Raw genomic sequence first — 27,792 nt, forward strand, 5'->3', positions numbered from 1 at the left:
TCAGAATATCACTTTATGTTGATGCAAAAGATAACAGGGTGTACAGACTTCAAATAGAAGTAACATCATAGTACATAAGGCCGAAAAAAAGACATTTGTCCATCCAGTGCGGCCCATTTACTAAAAACATTCATTAATTGGCCATTTCTTTTTTTTAAACCCTCCTTCCTGACCAGACCTGCAAAAGAAAAGCATACTTCGCGGCTCCCCGCTGCTAAGTCCAAGCTCCTTTGCTTCCCTGCCTCACTCAGGTTCCTCACTGTTAACATCCAGTTTGACGCCGCTGAAGCCAATTACTGGCCTCAGTGGTGACCTGCTCTCCTTGTGTTACGTCAATTGGACAAGTGACGTGATGTTGACAGTGGGAGACCCAAGCAAGGCAGCCGTGGCCAAGGAGCCGGTACCCAGCAGAGGGCAGCAGGCAAGTATGCTTCCCTTTTGCAGGTCTGGCCAGGTGTGGAATTTGCAAAAAAAAATAAAAAAGTACACAAAAAGATGGCCAAAAACATTAATGCTTAAGGGCATAAATCAGAAGAATTATACATCTGAAACTGGCTGACTTGTTGCATGTGCACTTAGCAGATGAAGACTGCCCACATAGCACAGAAAAATGTTGCTTTAATATATGCAAATGAGCCTCTAGGAGAAACAGGGAAGTTGCTACTACATCTAGAGGCTCAGCTCTCTCTGCACCCTCCAGTTTGACAGGTACAGGAAGAAAAAAAAATGTTATCACACCTGCAGCAGTTGCAGAGAAAGTGGAGCCTTGACAATGCTATTGCTCCTGTTGCTTATTTGCATATATGTGAGGAGGCCCCAGCATTTTCCCCAGCAATGCGGCACATATGAACATGGGACCAACACGGATGCCTTTAAATGCATGTTACAGGTCAGCCAGTTTCACAAGGAAAAAACTGCTGACAGATGCCCTTTAACCAAGTCACCAGGGATAGTTACTTGTGTAGCCACACTTAATTTATCATTAGTGGCATAGACATTTGGTCTTCTGGAGAACACAATAAACTGCCATATTATGCATCCTTAAACTTTCTTTCCTTTTTAGCTCTTGCTGCCATGACAGAAAAAAATATTTTTGGAGCAAGAGCCCTCAGGTATACAGCTATAGTTGGCACCAGACCGGCTACAAGGACATCTTTTCTCTTTTCTCCAACAGCTCTAAAGACGATTTGTGCTACCTCCTCAGGGGTTCTTCCTTCAGCCGTTGTCTTGTCCATTACTACAGAAAAATAATAAATAAAATTATATATTAAAGAAAGAAAGAATGGGAGGAAGAATATACTTTTGAACTGGAAACCGCCCAAGTGTCCTACAGTGAGCCAATGGGTACTCCTCATAAATAAAGACCTTCAGATGTATAAATTGACATACGAGGCAAGGGGAATGCCTGATCGATTTGATAAAATCTGGGGCCTTTGGGTCCAGGCTGAGGGTACGACTTGAAGTCATCGGCGATGGCGACTGCATCACCCAACGTGTGTATGTGAGTGTGTATGCGGGTTGAGTGAGTTCTAGAAGCAACTTAGTGATAACAGTGATACCTTGTATTATAGTCGCATTTATGTCTTTTATGGTCAAGATATATGTTGACAATGAACTTGCTAATGTGAGTGCGTGTGTCATGAGGAATTTTTTCTTCTTTGTTCTCCCCTTGGGAGTGTTGTACTAAATGCAAAAATGTCAAATAAACGCTATTAAAAAAAAAAAAAAGAAAGAAAGAAAGATCCACTTCCACACTAGTTACAAAACACTCATGTTAAACTTTATTTTATCATAGCTGCATTGGTCGGGCAAATTTATTTAAAATGCCCAAAATGAAAGCAGACAGGAAGATTAAGAACGAACGCTGTCTAAAAATGTCGAATATTTTAAGACTTAGAGTTTGTCCAGTTTCTCATATGGATTACCTATCCTCAGAATAGGTCATTAATATCAGATTGGTGGGGGTCCGACACCCAGAAACCTGGCAAACCAGCTGTTTGAAGAGACCGCAGCTCTCGTGCAGCTGATTGGCGGGGGTACTGGGAGTCAGACAACCCTGATCTCATTGATGGCCTTACCAGAAAACCCCTTTAAGGTGCCCATACATTTTCATAAGCTGTAGGCCTACAACTGTATCTCAGCCCACAGTGTAAGTGTCTTTCAATGGGACACCTCTCCAAGGAGAACCTAAACCTTTGATGAAACCACAAACGTGGAGCAGCGCTCAGCACTTTCAGGGTTCATTGGCTCTGCTTGGCTTTCCCAGAAGGTGGGGGTACAAATCCATAACCTTTAATTGGGATCTGTACTCTGCACGCTGGAAAAGGCGAGAAGAGCACTCTGAAGCGCTGCTGCACCTTTGTGCAAAGGTGCAGGTACCCTTTAAATGGCACATAAAAGGGGTTATGCCATGACCATGTCAAAAATTAAAGGCGTTCTTTGGTATTCTCATACTGATGGCCTATCATCAGGATAGGTCATCAATATAAGATCGGCGGGGGGCTAATTTCCAGCATCACACTGATCAGCTGTTTGTAGAAGCTGCGGCGCTCACTGGACCTCTGCTGAGCACCATGGCCTCCTCACATTTTAACAAGCTCAGTGCCGTCCATCATATAGCAGCTATGCTTGGTTTTGTGGGCAGCCCCACTTACTTTAAAGGGACAGAGTTGTGCCTAAGCCATGTAACCAATGAACGTGACATCACATGGCCTAGGGAGAGACCTACACACTCACGGTGTGCCGCGGCTTCTTAATGTAGCTGATTGTCAGGGGTGCCAGGAGTCACACTCCCCGCTGATCTGATTTTGATGACCTATCCTATATCAAAATCTTACAGAACCTCTAAATTCAGACATCATATAGAAAATGACAATCTCTTTCCAACAAAGCTAGAACCAGCCATGTACCTCACATGGATCCAGATCTCTTCCTATTGATTGATCCAATTGCTCAGCTAGACTTATTTCAAGCTGGCAGGCCAGGGGTTTGTCCTTTCTTCTCCAGCAATCTCGCCCTGTCATAGCTCAGGATGTGTGTACTTTCTGCTGCAACTCTCTCCCTCTCACAGCAGAGGTGTGTCCTTTCTGCTACAACTCTCTCCCTGTCACAGCTCAGGGGTGTGTCCTTTCTGCTGCAGCTCTCCCTCTAACAGTAGATACAGCCGTTAACAGTTAAATGACAGAACTAAGCATCCAGCTCTGTAGGTGGAAGTAGGGTTGTTTCGATACCATAAAAAAAAAGTATTGCGATACTCGATACCATGCAAAATACAAAAAAAGCTGAGTGCATTACGCATTTTATGGACTGCCCAGCCCATAATAAAACAATCCGATCCTATTTTTGGGGGACACAAGGTGACTAAAAAAAGATGCCGAATTGCGCAGTAGTTTATACATAACAAAAAAGTGTGAAACAACTAAAAATATGTCATATTCTAGGTTCTTCAAAGTAGCCACCTTTTGCTTTGATTACTGCTTTACACCCTCTTGGCATTCTCTTGATGAGCTTCAAGAGGTAGTCACCTGAAATGGTTTTCACTTCACAGGTGTGCCCTGTCAGGTTTAATAAGTGGGATTTCTTGCCTTATAAATGGGGTTGGGCCCATCAGTTGCGTTGTGGAGAAGTCAGGTGGATACACAGCTGATAGTCCTACTGAATAGACTGTTAGAATTTGTATTATGGCAAGAAAAAAAAGCAGCTACGTAAAGAAAAACAAGTGGCCATCATTACTTTAAGAAATGAAGGTCAGTCAGTCCGAAAAATTGGGGAAACTTTGAAAGTGTCCCCAAGTGCAGTCACAAAAACCATCAAGCGCTACAAAGAAACTGGCTCACATGCGGACCGCCCCAGGAAAGGAAGACCAAGAGTCACCTCTGCTGCGGAGGATAAGTTCATCCGAGTCACCAGCCTCAGAAATCGCAGGTTAACAGCAGCTCAGATTAGAGACCAGGTCAATGCCACACAGAGTTCTAGCAGAAGACACATCTCTAGAACAACTGTTAAGAGGAGACTGTGTGAATCAGGCCTTCATGGTAGAATATCTGCTAGGAAACCACTGCTAAGGACAGGCAACAAGCAGAAGAGACTTGTTTGGGCTAAAGAACACAAGGAATGGACATTAGACCAGTGGAAATCTGTGCTTTGGTCTGATGAGTCCAAATTTGAGATCTTTGGTTCCAACCACCGTGTCTTTGTGCGATGCAGAAAAGGTAAACGGATGGACTCTACATGCCTGGTTCCCACCGTGAAGCATGGAGGAGGTGGTGTGATGGTGTGGGGGTGCTTTGCTGGTGACACTGTTGGGGATTTATTCAAAATTGAAGGCATACTGAACCAGCATGGCTACCACAGCATCTTGCAGCGGCATGCTATTTCATCCGGTTTGCGTTTAGTTGGACCACCATTTATTTTTCAACAGGACAATGACCCCAAACACACCTCCAGGCTGTGTAAGGGCTATTTGACCATGAAGGAGAGTGATAGGGTGCTGCGCCAGATGACCTGGCCTCCACAGTCACCGGACCTGAACCCAATCGAGATGGTTTGGGGTGAGCTAGACCACAGAGTGAAGGCAAAAGGGCCAACAAGTGCTAAGCATCTCTGGTAACTCCTTCAAGACTGTTGGAAGACCATTTCAGGTGACTACCTCTTGAAGCTCATCAAGAGAATGCCAAGAGTGTGCAAAGCAGTAATCATAGCAAAAGGTGGCTACTTTGAAGAACCTAGAATATGACATATTTTCAGTTGTTTCACACTTTTTTGTTATGTATATAATTCCACATGTGTTAATTCATAGTTTTGATGCCTTCAGTGTGAATCTACAATTTTCATAGTCATGGAAATAAAGAAAACTCTTTGAATGAGAAGGTGTGTCCAAACTTTTGGTCTGTACTAATAAATATATATATATTTTTTTATTTATTTAAATCACCCTGCCCTTTCCGTAGAATTAAAAATGAATACATAAAATAACAAAATATAAAACATCATGGGTATCACCATGACCGAAAAAGCCTGTACTATTAAAATATAAAAATATTTTTCAAATACAGCGAATGGCATAACGAAAAAAAGGTCAAAATAGGCAATTTGCCATTTTTTTTTATCGCTTCTTACCCCCCAGAAAAATATAATAAAAAAAGTCACACACTCCAAAATGGTATCAATAAAAACTACAGATTGTTCTGCAAAAAATGAGCCCCACACAAGTCAGAAGATATAACTACTAAAAAAGTTATGGGGGGCCAGAATATAGTGATGTTAAAAAAAAAAAAAAAAAAAAAAAAAAAAAAAAAAAAGAGAGGGTTATCCAAATTAAAATGTTTACACTATTTCAGGAATGGCCAACCTGAGGCTCTCCAGATGTTGCAAAACTACAACTCCCAGCATGCCCACACTGCCTACAGCAGGGCATGGTGGGAGTTGTAGTTTTACAACAGCTGGAGGGGCCGCAGGTTGGCCATCCCTGCACTAGTTAAACATAAAAATCTATACATTGCAAACGGAATGCCGTGGGAACAAAACCCGTAAAACAGTTGAAGATTTTTTTTCCCCAAGTCCATCCCATTTGGAATTTTTTTCCTGCTATTCACTGCATTGTATGCCATATTAAATGGTGGCATTAGAAAGTACGACTTGTCCCACAACAATAAGCCCTCATGCAGCTTAAACTGTGAACTTAAAAAATAAAAAAGTTATGGCTCAAGGAAGATAGGGAAGAAAAATGAAAACACAAAAACGAAAAAAGCTCCGGTATCCTAAGGGTTGAAACAACATTTAATTTTGGCACAACCCGTCCAGAAGCCAATCTACTAAGAAAACTGATCTCGCTCATAAGGAAATGTCTACCTCCATATTTGGACCCATCTTCAGTCACAGCATTAAGTGATAAGTTGGTTTGAATGTATCCCGGACTTATAACAGTGACAGCAATGTCGTGGGGCACCATCTCAGCTCTCAGGCAATCAAAGAAAGCTTGTGTAGCATGTTTAGAGGCTGAATCTGGAGAAAAACAAACATGTAATGAGAAATACAGTAGTACATAGGCTGCAGTAACACCAAGGCCCTGGGGCCTGATGGGGGATACAAAGGCCATTTTGCCATATAAAAAAGGACACTAGCCAATTTTCCAGAAACTTTGGAGGGTCATAATAGACCCCGTTTCTTTCCTGCTCCCCAGCACAACCCATTTACCATTAGCAAGTGGATAATGAAACCCATGGAAGCTAGGCTTCTTACACCAGTGACAGGGTTAGTATGAGCCCCTAGCCCCGTCAGGTTTCTTCCACATTTACTTTTTATTTTTATTAATTGGAGGAATTTATAATAAAATTTAAAAAAAGCAGTGCTCTGCCTCACCCACTTTACCTGGATTCTATGTTGGAAAACGTGGACCAGGTGCTTTACAAATAATGCCCTCATTCTGAACAACATATTTTTCAATGTATTTAAGTGAGACAACTGGTGTAATGCGTTGATAAATCTCCTCCATACAGTTTTTTATATCCTGCTTCATAAATTATAAAACTGGCTGCCTGCAGCCACCACTGGATGTAGCTCTGTGCATCAGAATTATACACTTACCATTGAACTCAAAGAAAGATGCAAGACTGCACAGAGCTCCTCCTAGTGGTGGCCACTGGAAAATGTGGTGGTTTCAGCACCGGGCCCCTCACCAGGGGGGCAGCAGTGGTGGGGCGTACAGCCATGGTAAGTATACCACTGACCAGATTCAGCCGTTTCATACTGTCTCATAAGGAACATATCTATTTTCTGTGGTTAGCATACACATTTTTCCTGCATACTTACATGCAGATCGGAAAGGGATGCTTATTTTTCCTTGAACACTACTGATTGCAACAATATGTCCTCTCTTATTCTTGATCATTGATGGTAGAAGAGCTTAAAATAAAATATCCAAAATCATAAAACAGACCAGATAAAAACATTTACATCTTAAAACAACTTTGGTAGACATCAAGAAATAAGTTGACAATATAAGCACACAGACTGTACATTTCATGTTACATGGGGGTTCTAAAGTATAAAAAAATAATAATAAGGTACTACACCATTATTAACTCATTTCTCTTTCCAGACATAGCTAGTCCTACTACATGATGGCACATACCTTTGTATGCAAGTACTTAAAAACACTGCAAAAAAAAACAAAAAAAAACACTAGGGTTACTTTCACACTAGCGTTGTTCACATCCGACAGGCAGTTCCGGTAGGCAAACTGCTATATATTTTTTTCCGGATCCGTTAGACTTATTCATTAAAATACCGGATGCGTCTTTCCAGTATCATCCGTAATAAAGGATCCGGTATTACATTTTTTTTCAAAGCTAGAAGGAACTGCGCATGCGCAGACAAGATTCGGCGATGCAGCAATTTCCGGAACACTTGCTACCGGATCAGGCATTAATACAGTTCAATGAAACTTAATGCAGGATCAGGCAAGTGCGGTAGTGTTCTGGAATTTTGGCCGGAAAAAATACTGCAGCTGCGGTATTTTGTCCGGTCACATACCATACAAAGGAAGGAATGGAAGACATCCTGATGCATACTGAACGGATTACTTTCCATTCAGAATGCACTGGGACAAAACTGAAGCGGTTTTTTCCGGTATTGAGACCCTTTACCGGATTTTAATACCGGAAGAGAATAACGCTAGTGTGAAAGTGAGCTGTTCTGTCACAAAGGGTTAACTGTGTTTTAAATGGTGTGACTGATACTTTCACTTAAAATGATTTTTAGATCAAAATAAGTACAATGCAATGATTAAAAAAAAAATTGCCCCAAAGGTGTACATAGCCTTTACCACTCTGCATCGCAAAGGGTGAAATCCACAATGAAAATCCGCTGCATAAATGGACATGTTTTTACTACAGGTCAATTTCTGCAGCAGTTTTTTTTCCACAGCGGGTGGAGGAGAATTGCTAAAAACGCATTCTTTTTCTTTGTACCGTCCAACGCTGCAGGTACAGCATTTCAGTCACGCGTGGACGTGCCCTGAAAGTCCTAAAACCTGTGACAATTCTTAACATGGAAATGTATGCGTATTGATGAACGCGGACATAACGCCAGAAAAACAATTGCAAACATGAAGACTAATTAGAATGTGTGGTCCAAATTGGTTTACTCACCTTTAGTCAATGCGACTGGTCCAAAATAGTTTGTGTCCATGATCATTCTGTCCACACTAACCTTGGTGTGGAGAATAGTGCCACGATAACTGATTCCTGCATTGTTAATGAGAATGTCCACCTTCCCAACAAGGCAAAGAATCTCCTGTGCTGCACTTGCTACAGCTTCCACGTCTGAGAGGTCAAATATTATCATATGTGGCTTATGAAACTGTAGGACAAAGAGACATCATTTACAGCTGTTAGATGGGCTGCACCTTGGTGTCCGCTGTAATACTAGCTTTGGTGAGACTAGTAGACATCTAGAACACACACTCCCACAGAAAACCGCTGGGAGTAAGGGAAGACTTGTATATAACATGTAGATCTCATAGCACAGACAGCTTATAAGCATTTTTACACTTGAAATAAAAAAGCTAAAACAATGTAAAAAAGCATTACCCGTTTACTCCCCTGCCGTTTCAGCATTGCTGCTCTGGTCCTCCCTGCCAATTGCCGTTTACTTCCCTGCAGTGGTGGCTTGACCATATAGCCATGTGCTGCTGCAGCCAATCACTAGCCTCATCGTTCTCGTATACCGCTAAGGCCAGTGATTGGCTGCAGTGGTCATATGGTTATACCAGCAGTTCACTGCTGCAGTAAACAGAAACTTGTGGAGAGGACCAGAGCGGGGGTGCTGAAACACTGCTGGAATAAAAGTGGAAGTATTGCATCTGTTATTTTAGCAAAATCCCACCTTGGGCGCTTTTTTTTGACTAATACAGACAAACTCTCAGGACTCAATCTCCTAAAACTTTCAGTATGGAGCTAAAAATTCAGAAAAGGTTTTTATAGAGGATATAGGAATTACACAACTTGTGGTATCTGGGCTATCTTGATTGCCAGACTACAGGACCTTATCACTTTTTGCAGCAGTTTCCATGATGTGGTAACAAACAGGACTGTGGCCATGTGTATATGTACTCTCCCCCTCCCATTTGATTGACAAGTCAAGACATCGCGTCTTTCACTGTCTTCTGGTGCCTGTGCTGTGGCTCATAAGTGCAGCACCTGCGGTCTAGATCTGCTGCTTGCAGAGAAGTGCAGATTCACATTGTGCAGGCGCCGATAACGCCATTCCACCTGGAAGCATTTATCCTCTGTTTCTGAAGCCGCCGATGCACCCACTTCAGGGTCCTTGCCAGCAGCAGATCTAGAGCAGAGGCATCGAGTTTGTGAGCCACAGTTGGAGCGAGAAGACAAGGCAAGATGAGCCCTGTCAATCAAATGGGAGAGAAAGTGTACTGAGCACTGGGAAAAAGCTGTAGTGGTGCTCCTAGCACTACAGCCAGCTCCTTGATGCTTCAACTAACTACTTTTCATAAATATAAAACTAATGATCTCAGCAGCGGTACAAGGTAGAAACAAAATAAATATAAATCAGCACGCTCAACCCCACTGGGCAGTATGCCTGGTTTAATAGGGTTGATCTGAGAGGTGCTCTTTAAATGTTTTGGATTCTGTTATCACCTATGCATACTGTTGAGTAAATGTGGAAGTAGGGCTGCAGTTACCAGTTATTTTAGTAATCAAGTATTCTATCGATTAATCCAACGATTAATTGAGTACTCTAATAAAAAAATAAAAAAATTAAAAGAACATTTTCCTTTATAAGAACTCATCAGCCCCTGCGCGCCATGCCCCCCCCCACACAGTGCCATCGGCCCCTGCGTGCCATAATGGGCCCCCCAGTGCCATCATGGCCCCTGCGCGCCATGTCCCCCCCCCCACCCAGTGCCATCATGGCCCTGCGCGCCATGTCCCCCCCCCCCACCCAGTGCCATCATGGCCCCTGCGCGCCATGTCCCCCCCCCACCCAGTGCCATCATGGCCCCTGCGCGCCATGTCCCCCCCCTACCCAGTGCCATCATGGCCCCTGCGCGCCATGTCCCCCAGGCCATCTGGCCCTGCGGCAGTCCCCCCCTAACCCAGTGCCATCATGGCCCCTGCGCGCCATGTCCCCCCCCTACCCAGTGGCCATCATGGCCCCTGCGCGCCATGTCCCCCCCCCTACCCAGTGCCATCATGGCCCCTGCGCGCCATGTCCCCCCCCCCTACCCAGTGCCATCATGGCCCCTGCGCGCCATGTCCCCCCCCCCTACCCAGTGCCATCATGGCCCCTGCGCGCCATGTCCCCCCCTACCCAGTGCCATCATGGCCCCTGCGCGCCATGTCCCCCCCCTACCCAGTGCCATCATGGCCCCTGCGCGCCATGTCCCCCCCCTACCCAGTGCCATCATGGCCCCTGCGCGCCATGTCCCCCCCCCTACCCAGTGCCATCATGGCCCCTGCGCGCCATGTCCCCCCCCCCCTACCCAGTGCCATCATGGCCCCTGCGCGCCATGTCCCCCCCCTACCCAGTGCCATCACGGCCCCTGCGCGCCATGTCCCCCCCCACCCAGTGCCATCATGGCCCCTGCGCGCCATGTCCCCCCCCACCCAGTGCCATCATGGCCCCTGCGCGCCATGTCCCCCCCCCACCCAGTGCCATCATGGCCCCTGCGCGCCATGTCCCCCCCCCCACCCAGTGCCATCATGGCCCCTGCGCGCCATGTCCCCCCCCCCACCCAGTGCCATCATGGCCCCTGCGCGCCATGTCCCCCCCCCCCACCCAGTACCATCATGGCCCCTCGCAACCCCCCCACCCCCCCCCACCCCGTAATACGTCACTTTCCTGACAGGGTGCGCGGCTGGCCGATATGGAGTCCGCAGGATTTTCTTCCTCCCAACATGCACTGGGAACTGACGTCAAACAGTGTCAGGCAGCGCATGCCGACGATGTGTGCACGCCAGGTCCAGGACAGTGAAGCTCTGTGCCGACGGGAGACCATGAAGCGGTGAGTGATAGGCTTCACTTCCCTCAAGCTCCGTGGTCACCTGATCAAAACAAATCCTTTTTTTTTTTTTTATTAAATAATTTTTTATTTGAATTTCACATAAGGAACAAATCCATAAAAATGGAGAAAGCACATTATTCTAACACTAAACATAGTAGTTACAATTCTTTTTCCTTTTCTTTTCCCTTCCCCTCCCTCCTCCCCCCCTACCCTCCACGTGGTGACGCGGAAAAAAAAAAAATTTAAACACCTCCAACACTAAAGCAGCCAATTTTTCCATACCTGGTCGAGATTTAATGACCTTTTTTTGTGATTCTTCATCACTCGTTCTTCTTTAATTAAGTTATCTATCATTTTTCTCCACTGTCCCACCGTCGGTAAATCTACTTTTATCCATTTCCTTAGTATAAGTAATCTGGCCTGGAATAATACTTTATTCAGAACCAGTCGTATTTTTTTATTTAGCTTCAAATGTTCAGTTGCCCCTAGGATACAAATTATTGGATCCCTGGGCAGCCGAACCTTCAAAAGCAAAGATACGGTTTCCATTATTTCTGTCCAATATCTATGGAGCTTGGGACATCTCCAAAAGCAATGTATTAAGTCAGCTCTCTCCTCCCAGCATTTTGGACACTTATCTGTTGCTTTCACTCCCATTCTTTTCAACATCCATGGAGATCGGTGTAGTCTGTGCACTATAAAGAATTGTGAGATTTTATGTGAGCCCCTATCCGAGATTGTCGCATAATTTTTGAGAGCATCTCTCCAATTATCTTCTGTAAGGGAGTCTAGATCCTTCTCCCATTTTCCTACAGCAAGCATTGTGATCGTTTTTCTCTTACCTTCCATCAAAAGCCTATATCTCCTTGCAGTTGTTCCTCCTCCTTCCCCTACTGTAGTAAACTTATCCAACCTGTCTGATTTTTCCCTCCTGTACCTGTCCTCCTGTACCACTATCCGCAATGCATTCCTGAGTTGAAGATATTTATAAGTATCAGTATGGGGGATCCCAAATTCCAGCACCATTGTATTAAAGTCCTTCAGCTTATCTTCCTCGAAGATCTGGTCTAAATATACCATTCCTTTTTTTCCCCAGTCTATATAGTCCCTTATTGTTTCTAATTCTTTTAAATAAAGATTTTTCCATATCGGTGTGTATTTCAAAAACCCTTTAATCTCCAATATCTTTTTAATTTCCCCCCATACGTGTTCTATTAGATTTAGTATCCTATTATCAGAATTTTTTTTGCCCAAAAAACCGGACTCCAACACCTCTAAGTGATTTCCTCCCTCTTTCCAACCCCATCTATTTAATTCTTGCCTACCCACTTGACTATCTAAACTACCCTTTATATTCCCATATTGAGTTATTAAATAGTACAGAAACAAATTGGGGACCGCTAATCCTCCCTCCTGCACTGGAAGCTGAAGGACTTCCTTCTTTATTCGAGGGATTGCACCCTTCCAAATAAAGTCCCCCATTAGTCTATCAAATAGTTTGAAGGTAGTCTGCGGTATTCTCACTGGAGCGTTTTGAAGCACATAAAGTATCTTTGGGAGAAGGACCATTTTTATTAGATTTACCCTACCTTGGATTGACATTGGCAGTCTTTTCCATATGTGTATTTTCGTTCTTAGTTCTTTTACTAAGGGAAGGACATTTAGTTTTTCATATTCTTCTATGTTTCCGGAGATTTGTATGCTGAGATATTTAAAATTTTCATGTTTTTTGAGAACATGCACCCGTGTATCTCCCTGTAGTTGTCTATCTCCTAATAATAACATATGTGATTTCCCCCAATTTATCTTTAGACCAGAAAAGAACCCAAACTTATCTATTATCTCTATCACTCTATTAAACTGGTCCCCAGTGTTTTGCAAAAAAAGTAATATATCGTCCGCATACATTAACAATTTTTCTTCTCCACCCGCGTATTGAAAACTTTTAATCTCCTTGTCATTTCTTATTATGGTTGCCAAGGGTTCAATTGCAATGGCAAATAGCAGTGGGGAGAGAGGGCATCCCTGCCTAGTGCCCCGAAATAGGGCAAAAGGCAGGGACAAGCTCCCATCCACCATCACTCTAGCCCTGGGATTTAGATATATTAACTGAATCCACCCTATAAATCCTTCCCCTATACCAATTCTCCTCAATACTGCCCATAAATACTCCCATTCAATACAATCAAATGCCTTTTGGGCATCCAGTGAGAGTATCGCTTTCTCCCCTGCATCCAATCTGTTGGCTTCAATATTGAGGAATAGCCTTCTTATATTGGAGTATATTGTTCTACCCGGTATAAATCCTGTCTGATCTTTATTTATTATTACTTTAATGACCCTTGAAAGCCTGTCAGCTAGGACTTTTGCGAGAATTTTAACATCCGTTCAACAGGGATATTGGCCTGTATGAACCGGGATCTGTTGGTTCTTTTCCTTTTTTTGGGATTAGTGTGATAATTGCTTCCTTCATAGAATTCGGTAGGTCACCCAATTTTTGAGCTTCATCCAATGTTGTCTTTAATTCTTGTACCAAAACCTGGGAAAAGGTTTTATATATTTCAAAGGGGAGCCCGTCCCCGCCCGGTGCTTTCTCGGATTTAACCTTCCCCAGAGCTAGATTTATTTCTGCCACCGTTATTTCTTTTTCCAAATATTCTTTTTGGGATTTAGATATCCTACTAAAGGCAATCTCATCCAAGTAAAAATCTAGCTCTTGTTTTGAGTATTGTACCCTGGACTTATATAGCTCTAAGAAGTGCTCCCAAAACACTTTTTTAATACCTTCGGGTGTGGTGATTAGTTTACCCGTTTTATCTTTGATTGCACCTATCCATGATTTCCCTTTTTGATTTCTCACTATATTTGCTAATATTTTACCAACCTTTTCACCCTCCGAGGCTAGTTGGATGCCTTGAAAGAGCAATTCTTTCCTGCTTTTCTCTAATTGATATATCTTCATCTTTTCCTGTTCTTCCTCCCAGACTCTCTTATTTAATGCAGTAGGATTTCTCATACTTGCCATTCCTGCCTCTTGCAGTTTTTTCTCCAATACCTTCCCATTCTCTCTAGTTCTTTTTTTCCAGTAATTTACCCTTTTAAACAAAACTCCCCTCAAAAAAGCCTTGAAAGTGTCCCAAACCACAAGTCTACCGGCAGAACCGTTATTTTCCATAAAAAAAGTTTTTAATTTCTCAGTTATACTCTCTGTATCTGAAATCAATGGCAGCCAATGAGAGTTGAACTTAAACACCGACAGAGTATTATCCTTGTTCAAATCTAGCTCAACTACCATTGCATTATGGTCTGACAGAGCCATAGGTATATATTTTGTCGTGATCCTATTTTGGGACATTAAATTTTTATTTCCAAAGGTCATATCTATTCTCGACCAAGTTTGGTGTGTTTTTGAGTAGCAAGAATATCTAATTTCATCCGGGTGCTGAACCCTCCAAACATCTACCCAATTGAATTCATGGGCTACCTTACATATGTCTACATTTTGTACTCCTCCCCCCCTGTTAGATGTCCTATCCCTGAGTGGATCCATAACCGCATTATAATCACCTACCGCAATCAATATACATTCCTGTTTATTTAACATAAATCTATACAATTGATACAGAACATCTGGTTTATATGGTGGTGGAATATATATATTTGCAATAAAAAAACAAATCCTTGATGCAGGAAAACTAATCGTTGTAGCCCTATTGGAAGCAACAGAATATCAGGTTATTTGCTTAGCCACACAGACCTGAATGGATCCTTTTCGTATTCGACATAGCTCGTTTATCAGATCCTTCAGCCCTTCTTCATTGCGCCCACAGAGAACAAGCTGAGCACCAGCTTTATAAAACACTTTTGTGCATTCTGAAAAATGAACAGGAAATATGTCAAACCTAAACAAAAGATTAACTTGGGACAACCCCGTTAAAAGAATGCAGACTGAATGGAAATGCAAGTCCATGCTGTGTCATGTGATCTAACAGGTTCCATTCAGCTCACCTGGGCTGCTTGTCACGAGGCCCCCAGCTGACCATCCATGGCTAGGTAAACATCCCACTGATGGGCATCCATCCCATCCCACTGCCATGGTAGGGGAATGTTTACAAAGCCGGGAGACCTGCAGCCAGGTGAGCTGAAAGATACATGTAAGGCTGGGTTCACATCACGTTTCTGTCATACGTTTAACGTAAGAAACATCCACTAAGGCCTCATGCACACGACCGTTGTGTGCATCCGTGGCCGTTGTGCCGTTTTCTGTTTTTCTTCGCGGACCCATTGACTTTCAATGGGTCCGTGGAAAAATCGGAAAATGCACCGTTTTGCAGCCGAGACCGTGATCCGTGTTTCCTGTCCGTCAAAAAAAAATATGACCTGTCCTATTTTTTTGACGGACAACGGTTCACGGACCCATTCAAGTCAATGGGTCCGTGAAAGAACACGGATGCACACAAGATTGGCATCCGTGTCCGTGATCCCGTGGCCGTAGGTTACTTTCATACAGACGGATCCGAAGATCCGTCTGCATAAAAGCTTTTTCAGAGGTGAGTTTTCACTTCGTGAAAACTCAGATCCGACAGTATATTCTAACACAGAGGTGTTTTCATGGTGATGGGGACGCTTCAGGTTAGAATACACTGAAAAACTGTGTACATGACTGCCCCCTGCTGCCTGGCAGGTGCTGCCAGGCAGCAGGGGGCAGACTCCCCCCCCCCCCCCTCTGTTTTTAACTCATTGGTGGCCGGTGCGGCCGCCCCCCTCCCTCCCCTGTAGTTAACTCATTGGTGTCCAGTGGGCCCCCCTCCCTCCCCTGTAGTTAACTCATTGGTGTCCAGTGGGCCCCCCCTCCCTCTGCTGTAGATAACTCGTTGGTGGCCAGTGGGCCCTCTCCCCTCCCTCCCCCTCCTAATTAAAATCGCCCCCCCCCTATCATTGGTGGCAGTGGAGAGTACCGATCGGAGTCCCAGTGTAATCGCTGGGGCTCCGATCAGTAACCATGGCAACCGGGACGCTACTGCAGTCCCGGTTGCCATGGTTGCTTAGCAATTTGTAGAAGCTTCATACTTACCTGCGAGCAGCGATGTCTGTGACCGGCCGGGAGCTCCTCCTACTGGTAAGTGACAGGTCTGTGCTATAGGCAATGCGCCACACAGACCTTTCGGAGCCCAAGCGATAACACTGGGAATCCGATCGGTACTCTCCACTGCCACCAATGATAGGGGGGGCGAATTTAATTAGAAGGGGGAGGGAGGGGAGAGGGCCCACTGGCCACCAACGAGTTATCTACAGCGGAGGGAGGGGGGGCCCACTGGACACCAATGAGTTAACTACAGGGGAGGGAGGGGGGCCGCCGCACTGGCCACCAATGAGTTAAAAACTGGGGGGGGGGTCTGTCCCCTGCTGCCTGGCAGAACCTGCCAGGCAGCAGGGGGCAGTCATGTACACAGTTTTTCAGTATATTCTAACCTGAAGCGTCCCCATCACCATGGGAATGCCTCTGTGTTAGAATATACTGTCGGATCTGAGTTTCACGATGTAGCTCATATCCGACCGTATAGTCTAACATAGAGGCGTTCCCATGGTGATGGGGACGCTTCAAGTTAAAATATACTATCGGATTGGAGAAAACTCCAATCCGATGGTATAAAAGAACTCCAGACTTTACATTGAAAGTCAATGGGGACGGATCCGTTTGAAATGGCACCATATTGTGTCAACGTCAAACGGATCCATCCTCATTAACTTGCATTGTAATTCAGGACGGATCTGTTTGGCTCCGCACGGCCAGGCGGACACCAAAACGACATTTTTTTCATGTCCGTGGATCCTCCAAAAATCAAGGAAGACCCACGGACGTTAAAAACGGTCACGGATCACAGACCCTGTTTTTGCGGACCGTGAAAAAGAACTGTCGTGTGCATGAGGCCTAACACACACATTTTTTACTGGACTTTGTAGGATATAGTCCTGCACGTATATATGTGTATATATTTATATATTGAACTCTATAGTGACTGAATGACATCTGTTTGAGGCATCAGTTAATGTGTATGTTAAACGTATGACAAAAACATAATATGAACCCAGCCTTAGAATACTGTGGCAGAGCATGGACTGCCCGAGTGGCCATATATTCAGCCACTGGTGTGTCAACACATTGTGTCATGGCCTTTGTATCAGTATTTGCAGCACACTATACTGTTACAGGCGCAGCCGCGTAGGGTCTACAAGTCATACTGTCAGACATTGCCTACATGGCTGATCACAGCAAGACCACACTTATACAAGTGACTGGGAAAAGGGGTCTCTATTAACCATATAATTCAGATACCAAAATCTTACCTTTGCCGAGTCCAGATGTAGCGCCAGTAATGACAACAACAGCATCTTGGATGTAAGCACTACTGCGTAGCCTCTGCAAGAATCTGAACAGGGCGTAGATCCCAATGCTGCCAAACAGGAATGGAATGATGACCCATGATGTCAAGTCCATCAGTTTACGCTTTGAGCCAGAATTGCCCGTCCTAATGGAGACAAAAAATAAATAAAAAATGTATAATTTACTCGATTTGACAGATACCTCTTTTCTGACATCTGCTGGGTTAAACACCAACTTGATGTTTCCACCAATATTTTACGAGTTAGTAATTTTATTAAAGGTTAACTATCTTTTTTTAAATTTTTTTTATTGCTAGTTTATTAGAGCTAGGCATGTATACCTGAGTTAGTCTGTCAATGATAAAATAGATTTTCTGATGAAAACATGACACTTAGGCCCCTTGCAGACGAGCGCGTCCGGGTGCATTGCGGCAAACCCACGCGAGTAGGTACGCAATTGCAGTCAGTTTTGACTGCGATTGCGTTCCGTTGTTCAGTTTTTATCGCGCGGGTGCAATGCGTTTTGCACGCGCGTGATAACTGAATGTGGTACCCAGACCCGACCTTCTTGACTGAAGTTCAGGTTTGGGTTCAAGGTTGTGTAGATGTAATTATTTTCCCTTATAACATGGTTATAAGGGAAAATAATAGCGTTCTTTAATACAGAATGCTTAGTACAAGGTCAATTGAGGGTGAAAAAAAAATTATAATTAACTCCCCTCCTCTAATTGATTGCGTAGCTGCCGGTTCTTTCTTCAGGACCTGTCAAAGGACCTGTGGTGACGTCACTGAGCTCATCACATGGTCCATCATGGTGATGGACCATGTGATGTGATGTCACCACAGGTCCTATAGCCGGCAGCTCATGATTAAAGTAGTAAGAAGAGATCGGCAACTACGCGATGAAGAGGTGGAAGAGAGTAAATTTTTATTATTTTTTTTTAATCCTCAATTGACCTTCTACTAAGCATTCTGAATTAAAGAATGCTATTATTTTCACTTATAACCATGTTATAAGGGAAAATAATACAGTGAATAGACTGTCATCTTAGCAACCATGCGTGAAAAATCGCACTTGCTTGCGATTTTCACGCAGAACCATTCACTTCTATACCTCACCTGGATCCAGAGCTCTCCATTCATTGTTCTGCTAGATTTATTTCAAGTTGGCAGCTCAGGGGGCGTGTTCTGTTACAGGGCACGTTCTTTCTGCTGCAGCTCTCTCCCTGTCACAGCCCAGGGGGCGTGTCCTTTCACAGGGCACGTTCTTTCTACTGCAGCTCTCTCCCTGTCACAGCCCAGGGGGCGTGTCCTTTCACAGGGCACGTTCTTTCTGCTGCAGCTCTCTCCCTGTCACAGCCCAGGGGGTGTGTCATTTGACATAGCAATTATTGAGGATGAGTATTTGTAGAAACGCTTGTTGTCCATAATTGGACAGGTCATCCTGTCTTTCAGGTGGCAACTAAAATCATCGTCTCTGTGCAGCAGATTGGGGCTGTGTAAACGGGGATCTTCTGCCCAGAAACCATAATTTTCTACGGAAACATGTAAATGCAGCCTTCATCTCCGCTGACGATCAGACGATTATGGGGAACATTTGGTTGATCCTTATGATTGCCTGACACAAGTAAAAGGACCTTAAATGAATTTGGCCAATTACAGGGACCCCACAGAATCATAAGATGTAAAAAAAAAAAAAGACCCCCTGCTTCACTACTTTAGTCTCCAGTCACTTCCAGAGAAGAATTCATCGTTCTCTATGAACAGAAAATAATACATCAGTAAATGACTGGCACCAACCTATAACAGGGAATTACTGTACTGGGGAGGTCTATTTTTACCCATATTCCACTACCTCATCCAGCTCTTCAAAGTCAAGTCTTGGAAGCAGAGAGAAGGGCATTTAATGTTCCTGACTGAGGCCTGACATTCACACTGCACTGACCTGATCTACAGAATATAGCAGCTTTATATAGTGGTTTAGGTGTCCATACACTTCAGATGGCCGTCCTCTGCCAAGAACGCACATTTCTTCAATGAGGAAGAGTAATAAGGTGATACTAGACACCTCTTCTATAGGATCAAACAAACAGACATTCTGAAAACCAACTTATTAAATCCTTCTCCCCCCTCGACCCCGACATCTGTTATCCGGGGAGAGTTGGAAGAACCCCATAAATTAGTTGGATGATTCCAGCAACATTGATCTGCGATTTTATAAGGGAACCTGGCAGTGCCTGCATTGTATGAACAGACAGGACTCCTGCCTCACAGCGTCGGTATCATCCTGCAAGGAATCACCTGGAAGATCTGAAAAACCATCTACCCAGAATGTTCTTCATGCTTCAAGCCCTGCAATTCACTTCTGGTGCTGAATGTTTTTGGGTATTGCCAGAAAACCACAAAAGTAACAGAGGGGGCTCTAATTTGTTTCTCCAGTCTGATTCTACAGACTTTTGTCCACCTCCTTCCCCCCAAAATAAACTAATGTAGATCAGTGATGTTGAAGTATTGAACATGTTCCATCATGCTGGGGGACTATATCCTGGACCAAAAGCAACCAGTAACAAACAGCAGAGTAGATTACATCTCCACAATGTGAAAATCAGTTGTATTGGAGAATATATATATAAGGGCACAGAAACATGGCAACTTGTTCTTCAATGTCCTACGAATCCCTAGGAGAAGTCAAAGTCCACATCTTGTCAAAAAGACAGCAGACACTTGTACAGTGCTAGACAGGCACTCTTACAGCACACAGTCATAAGACTGGCTAATAAATTAAAAGACACTGAAAAGAAGATACATGAAATAAGTAAATGTGACATGACTGACTCACTGGCTCTCTCCTCCACCGCTCAGCCCAGCACTCCTGGAGGTTGTGTTCGCATAATGTCACAGACATAGAAGGTTCATGTGATATTACAAGAATAGAAGCTGCGGAAGCCAAGTCTCTGAAGTCAGGATACTATGCTGGACTGCTCGGTAACATCAGAGCGCCTGCAGCAACTTATCAAAAGCAAGCTGGTTTATTGCACAAGCTAGAGGAGAAAATTCTCCTACTACAAGTCCTCATTTGACATAGGGAGAAGTATTAAAGGGGTTCTCTAGGATTCTGATGGGCTATCCTCATGGTAGGTTATCGATATCAGATGAGTGGGGGTTCAACTCTCAGCACCCCCACCAATCAGCTGTATGTACAGAAGATCATCAGACGTGGATAAGTATACACTGACCCATTTTTAGACATCTCTTGGTGCAAACACAACCATAAGAAGGTATAAGGATGACCTCTTTATTATAAATTCTGTGCGATGTCTGAATATGGGCGAGTGTATATGCATCTACGCCTGATGATCTGCTATATGCACATCTCCTCATGAAGGTTGGCCTCACAGTTTGAGGACACAGATGACATTGGTTTCACCAACCAAGTGAATGGGGTTGAGCTTCAATACCAAGCACAGCCACTATTCAATGGACAGCACTGTGATTGGTGAGCAGTCAGACATCCGTGAGGCTCACAGGAGCTCTGTGGCCTCCTCAAACAGCTGAACATTGGGGATACCGGGAGTTGGACCCCTGCTGATCTCATATTGATGACTTGCCCTAAGGGTAGGCCATCAATATGATAATCTCAGAGAATTCCTATAAAAGGGTTTTCCCAAATGAGTCTTTTATAATATCTGAAATCACATACATATAACCCATAAGTCTACTGCTGAGAACAGGACAGTATCAGTTCCTGCCAGAAAAGTGGACAATCATGTCCATCTCCATTGTAATAAGTAGTGGTTTCAGAGGTTTTAAAGGGTTCTTTGGGAATTTTATATTGGTGGTCTATCCTCAAGATAGGTCATTAACATGAGACCAGCTGTATGAAGAGGCCAGAGAGCTCTGCCAAGTGCTGTGGTCTCTCCACAGCTCCATCCACTGGATAGTGGCTGTGGTTTGTATTGCAGTTCTTCCCCATGAGAATGAGCTGTGCCTAGGCCATGTGACCAATGAACGCAATATCGCCAGCCTAGGAAGAGGCTAAGTGCTCACTGAGCATTGCAGCCTCTTCATACAGCCGATCACCAAGGGTGCTGCGAGTCAGACCCCGGCCGATCTGATATTGTTGGTCTATCCCGAGAACAGGCCATAAATATCAAAATCCTGCAGAATCCTTTTAAATATTTTTTTTTCTCAATATAATTATATTGTTTACAAAAGGCAAAACAAAAACAAAAATCCTGTAGTGGACTGGAGATGCCATAGAACAGATTACAAGCCAAACATTTAGACATTAAATCTCCTGCCTCTCAATCGGGTATCCATGATGGAAAACTACAGTGGCCTCCATCCCCCGGGGAAGCTCACGGGTCTGCCGCCAGAGGTCCAAAGAGCACACTGAAGCCTTCAGTTTGGGAATTCTAGATCCGCAGCAAGTATTTATAGAGTTTGCTGGTGCGCCATACCTCCTGTAGGCCATTCAGACCAAATGTTACAGTCGATCTTATTACACCCAAGCCTTCCTATTGAAATGAATGGGACGGCTTGGGTCTAATTACACCTGCTCACCGCTGCAGATGCAACGGCTAGAAGGTAAACAGTGAAGAGGAGGCAGCACTGACACCGCGCGCGCCTTCTCTTCAAACAGCTGATCGGTGGGGGTGCCGGGTGTCGGACCCCCGCTGATCTGATATTGATGACCTATCCTCAATAAATATAACTTGGACAACCCCTTTAAGTAGTGTCATTATAAGGAATACCTTCTTTCACAGCCATGGGAGCTGCATGATCTAGGCTCCTTCTTCCTCGTCTGAGCCGCATGCTGGAGAATGCACCGGAATACATGTTCCCATGAGGCAGACCCTCCATGGATCCGTGTTGCATGCGGTGGAATGCAATACCCCTCTGGGCTGCTTCCTCTTACCCAAAATTATGGAGCGATAGACGCCGGCAGGTATTACCACATAGCCCTCCAGAACATTTCTGGGATCTCCTAGGCTAGCGGTACCTGAAAGGAAAACTGCAGGTCTCCCGCTCCAGAGACAGGTTGGGGAGAGGCTCCACCTTTTTATTCTGCAGTTTCCTGTCCCTAGTGTCGGATGCTCTCTCTCTGTGGTGCTGTCGTGGGGGAAGGGAAAATAGGGCTAGGGTTCGCCCATGATTTCTGACTCACAGGTGATATTACAGCGCTTTTCTGGGATTTTAATATTCATAACCTATCCTGAGGATAGGTCATCAATATCAGATCGGTGGGGGTCTGACACCCGGCAGCCCCGCCGATCAAATGGTTGAAAGGAAGGCCACGTGTGCCAGGTGTCAGACCCCCACGGACCTGATATTGATGACCTATCCTGAGTATAGTAAACAAAAGTGTTTGTAGAGCAGCACCCACGGATGTAAATGGCCACCCCGGTAATGCAACAGCCAAACCACGACCGCAGATCCTCAGCAAGCCGGGCTTGACAAAGGCTGGGATACAGCCGAAACGGTGCTGCTTAATTTTATGGCACACTTTCTGTAAAGTCCGCCCAATAAAGGATTCACCGGAGATGCTGCCGCTACCGCTCTTTATTTGCTATCCTGAGGATAGGTCATCAATATTAAAAGTCCAGAGAACCCCTGTAATGTTTTCCTAGGAGTATGTCTACACGGGACGGAAAACACCATGGGAAATCCTATCTGATCTACTGCAGTTACTTGTGGATTTGGCTGTGGATTTATCCGCATAGGCCGACACACTGCAGAGATAAAATCCACAGCACAGGGAAAATTACACGGTCGATTTTTGTGTGTGGATGAGATCTCATCAAATATCATCCATATGGCAGGTACTCTACAACACTACAGATTTCCCTAATGCAAATCCATGGCGGCAAATCTGCAATGTTTCTATCCCGTCTGGACCTACCTCATATTTTCTTTTATGTGTCTCCATAGTAACAGACTACAAACAAAACCAGTTTAGTTGGATTTAATGGACATACTCCCTTCCACCAATCTCCTACTTTCTGCTTATTAGTAGACGCAGAGCTGAATAAAACATTTATCATTGAGATTATTCTATGTTGCTATTCTATGCAATTTTTTTTGGGCTTAATACACACACAACTGTATACATTTGGCGTTCCACAAATTACGAACAGTAAAAACACGGATTCTGGCGGTGTGCATGCCAATTTTTGGACAATTGTCTTAGATATGTTCTCATTTTTTGCGGGATGAGATGACGGGTGAGGTGAACGCATTGCACCCGCACTGAATCCGGACCCATTCATTTCTATGGGGCTGTGCACATGAACAGTGATTTTCACTTGTGTGTTTTGTGCGAAAATTGCAGCATGCTCCTCTTTCTGCGTTTTCCACGCAACGCAGGCCCCATAGAAGTGAATGCGGATGCGGTGCGATTTTCACGCACGGTTGCTAGGAGACGATCGGGATGGAGACCCGATCATTATTATTTTCCCTTAGAACATGGTTATAAGGGAAAATAATAGCATTCTTAATACAGAATGCATAGCACAATTGCGCTAGAGGGGTTAAAAAATAATAATAATTTAACTCGCCTTAATCCACTTGTTCACGCAGCCCGCCTTCTCTTCTTTCTTCTTCTTTGATGACGTCACTGTGCTCATCACATGGTCCGTCACATGATCCATCACCACGGTAAAAAGGACCATGTGATGGACCATGTGATGAGCACAGTGACATCATCAAAGAAGAAGAAAGAAGAGAAGCCGGGCTACGCGAACAAGTGGATTAAATTATTATTATTTTTTAACCCCTCCAGCCCTATTGTACTAAGCATTCTGTATTAAGAATGCTATTATTTTCTCTTATAACCATGTTATAAGGGAAAATAATACAATCTACACAACACCTAACCCAAACCCGAACTTTTTTTTGAAGAAGTCCAGGTTTGGGTACCAAACATGCCGATTTTTCTCACGTGCGTGCAAAACGCATTATAGATGGCCACTAGCACATCCACAATACCCAGTCCCCATAGCTCTGTGTGCTTTTATTGTGTAAAAAAACTGATTTGATACATATGCAAATTAACCTTAGATGAGTCCTGTCCCTGACTCATCTCACGTACAGGACTCATCTCAGGTTAATTTGCATATGTATCAAATCATCTTTTTTCACAATAAAAAAACACAGAGCTATAGGGACTGGGTATTGCGGATGTGCCAGCGACCATCTAGCAACCCATGTCCTATATACACAAAATCCCGGCGATAGGTTCACTTTAAGTGTGAAATTTGCCTACCCCATCGTTGTGCGAGCAGCGAGACACACCCCCTTCCAAATTTTCCGGTGCGGCTACATAACAACAAGAAATGACGAGGGTAGCAAAATTTCACGGGTAGCAAAAAAATAACAGAACACCGGCATCTGTGTTTTCACCGATTCTAGTGTTCTGCCAGATTCCTATACCTTGCCAGAACACTATACCGGAAGTGACGCGGCCGCACAGGAATCAACTGGAGGAGGGTGTGTGGCGCTGCGCAAGCGCACATCCACTAGTTTACCAAAAAATCATTGCAGTGCCACGGGAGAAAGACTTCAAGCACATGCGCAAAACCGTACACCGCGCGTGCACACTTAGGGGTAGGTAGATTTTCCAGATCTCCCTACCCCTGAGTGCGCACAAATCATCAGGAGCAGTTCATCCTTACCGCAGAGCTGAGTCCAGCACTCAGCTCCGCTGTGTGGTGACCCCAATATCCCGCACTCAGCTCTGCGGTAAGGGTGAACTGCTCCTGATGATTTGTGCGCGCGTGCGCACTCAGGGGTAGGGAGATCTGATTGAACATTTTGCGCTGGAAAATCTACCTACCCCAAAGTGCGCACTCGTGGAGTACGGTTTTGCACATGAAGTCTTACTCCAGCGACGCTGCAATTTATTGGTAATCCAGTGGATGTGCGCTTGCGCAGCACCGCACACATCCTCCTCCAGCTGATTCCTGTGCGTCCGCGTCACTTCTGGTTTAGCATTCTGGCAAGGTATAGGAATCTGGCAGAACACCGGTGTTCTGCCAGATTTCTATAGCTTGATGAAAGTCTAGAGCGGAAGTGACGTGGTGCGCTGTGCAAGCGCACAAGCGTACTTTAGCGAAGCATTCCTGCAGCCTCCACTGCAGTAGTTCGCACACCGCGCGTGCGCAGACTTAAGGGTATATCTTTCTTAAAGTGACAGTCATCGCCATTAAAATACAGCTCCGCCGCCACCCCCTCCCCAGCGCTCATTAATCTACATTAATTTGTAGAGTTAGTTTTACTAAATGACTAGCGCAGCGAGGCCGAGACCGATGCATGGCGAGCGTACAAATTAATGTAGATGCTGTATTTTACTGCGGGTGACTCACTTTAAGACAATGATTCTGATGATTTGTGGAAGTGCGCTTGCGCAGCGCACCACAGTCACTTCCGCTATAGACTTTCGGCAGAACACCGGCGCATACAGCCGGTGTTCTGCCAGATTTCTATAGCTTGCAGAAAGTCTATAGCGGAAGTCACGTGGCGCGCTGCGCAAGCGCACAAGCGTACTTCAGCGAAGCCTTCCTGCTGCCTCCACTGGAGTAGTTCGCACACCACGCGTGCGCAGACTTTAGGGTATAGATTTCTTAAAGTGACAGTCATCTCCATTAATTTGTACCCTCGCAGGCTCGCCACGCATCGGGCTCGGCCTCGCTGCGCTCGGCATTTAGTAAAACTAGCTCTATGCCGCCATTGATAGTAAAGAAGGAAACGGATGGTAAAGAAAGAGATAGATAGTCTCTTTCTTTACCATCCATTTCCTTTTTTTACTATCAATGGCGGCATAGAGTTAGTGTTACTAAATGCCGAGCGCAGCGAGGCCGAGCCCGATGCGTGGCGAGCGTACAAATTAATGGAGATGCTGTATTTTACTGGAGGTGACTGTCACTTTAAGGCGATGATTCGGATGATTTGTGGAAGTTCGCTTGTGCGCTTGCGCAGCGCACCACGTCACTTCCGCTATAGACTTTCGGCAAGCTATAGAAATCTGGCAGAACACCGGCCAACACTGCCTGTGCGGAGCGGCACACCTCCTCGCGTCATGTCCGGTGCGGCCGGAAGTGACGAAGGTAGGGAAATCTAACGGAACACCGGTGTTCTGCCGAAAGTCTATAGCTTGCCGAAAGTCTATAGCGGAAGTGACGTGGTGCGGCATCTACATTAATTTGTACCCTCGCTGCGCTCGGCATTTAGTAAAGCTAACTCTATGCCTCCATTGATAGTAAAGAAGGAAATGGATGGTAAAGAAAGAGATGGATAGTCTCTTTCTTTACCATCCATTTCCTTCTTTACTATCAATGGCGGCATAGTTAGTTTTACTAAATGCCGAGCGCAGCGAGGCCGAGCCCGATGCGTGGCGAGCGAAGCGAGCCCGCGAGGGTACAAATTAATGGAGATGACTGTATTTTACTGGAGGTGACTGTCACTTTAAGGCGATGATTCGGATAGTTTGTGGAAGTGTGCTTGTACAGAGCACCACGTCACTTCCGCTATAGACTTTCGGCAAGCTATAGAAATCTGGCAGAACACCGGTGTCCAGCTGAGAACATCCACCCGATCACCACGCCTGCGCACTGGCCCATAATTTTTCCCTACCCTAACCGCTGGTGAGGCTCCCAGCGCATGCGCATTGTCGGCAGGTGTTCCGTTATATTTCCCTACCTCGTGAGATGCCCCTACTCACGTCACTTCCTGCCGCACTGGACATGACGTGAGCGCGTGTGCTGGAGGTGTGGCGCGCCAGGAGCCTCTGTTAGGGAAGAGAAAAATTATAGGCCAGTGCTTTTTTCCTACCCTATCCGCTGGTGAGGCTCCCGACGCATGCGCAGTGTCGGCCGGTGTCCAGCTAACTGCTGTGAACGCTCCCTACCCCGTCGTTGTGCGCCTGCGCGGAGCGAAACAAACCTCCTCACGTCATGTCCGGTGCGGCCATGTCACAGCAGGAAGTGACGAGGTTATGGAAATGTCACGGGTAGGGAAATCTAACGGAACACCGGTCCCGTGGAGCTGATCGGGCGGGCGCAGCTTCTGCACCCGCCCGCGGCGCCGGTCGGGAAGGGGTTACGGAGAAACAAATATGTATTTACCTCATTGGTGGCAGCAAGGTAGAAGCGATCCTGGATACATTGCTCGTTTGTCAAGGGGATGATTTAAATGGCCGCGCACTAACGGCGGTGGCGGATGACGTAATGATAGGTTATGGAGGAGGAGTGAGCGTGCGCCTGCGTTTTCATACCGAGCGCTCGGTATTGGGTGTTCGTGGTGCGCTCGTGTCAAGTAGGAAGGGACAGGCCAGTGGAAGCCTGGCAAAGAGGCAGGGGGAACGGACTGGGTGTACATCAATGGTA

At 45.1% G+C, this 27,792-nt stretch overlaps 1 protein-coding gene across 3 annotated transcripts; it reads right to left on the reverse strand.

Moving 5' to 3' along the window:
• On the reverse strand, nucleotides 1-27,681 carry DHRS7B (dehydrogenase/reductase 7B). Of its 3 annotated transcripts, none has more exons than XM_044304245.1 (7): nucleotides 27,532-27,681; nucleotides 17,375-17,556; nucleotides 14,784-14,899; nucleotides 8,151-8,361; nucleotides 6,811-6,903; nucleotides 5,851-6,003; nucleotides 1-1,237 (listed from the first exon to the last, which is right to left on the reverse strand). In XM_044304245.1, the coding sequence occupies exons 1-7, from the start codon at nucleotides 27,534-27,536 to the stop codon at nucleotides 1,032-1,034; spliced, it is 966 nt and encodes a 321-aa protein (XP_044160180.1). In that variant the 5' UTR covers nucleotides 27,537-27,681; the 3' UTR covers nucleotides 1-1,031. The 3 variants fall into 3 exon arrangements, with proteins under 3 accessions (XP_044160180.1, XP_044160181.1, XP_044160182.1); XM_044304246.1 differs by lacking the exon at nucleotides 27,532-27,681 and adding an exon at nucleotides 24,675-24,727; XM_044304247.1 differs by lacking the exon at nucleotides 27,532-27,681 and adding an exon at nucleotides 20,250-20,370.
• Nucleotides 27,682-27,792: the final 111 nt, after the last annotated feature.

Source organism: Bufo gargarizans, chromosome 8, assembly GCF_014858855.1.
Source record: "Bufo gargarizans isolate SCDJY-AF-19 chromosome 8, ASM1485885v1, whole genome shotgun sequence".
NCBI lineage: Eukaryota > Metazoa > Chordata > Amphibia > Anura > Bufonidae > Bufo > Bufo gargarizans.

Bases quoted from the DNA above. Each gene is read 5' to 3' on its own strand.
- DHRS7B (XM_044304245.1), bottom strand. The intron at 8,362-14,783 runs GTCTGTGTGGCT...TTTGTCCTACAG, and splicing joins TACGAAAAGGATCCATTCAG to TTTCATAAGCCACATATGAT. The intron at 1,238-5,850 runs GTAGACATTTCC...ATTTTTCTGTAG, and splicing joins AGATGGGTCCAAATATGGAG to TAATGGACAAGACAACGGCT.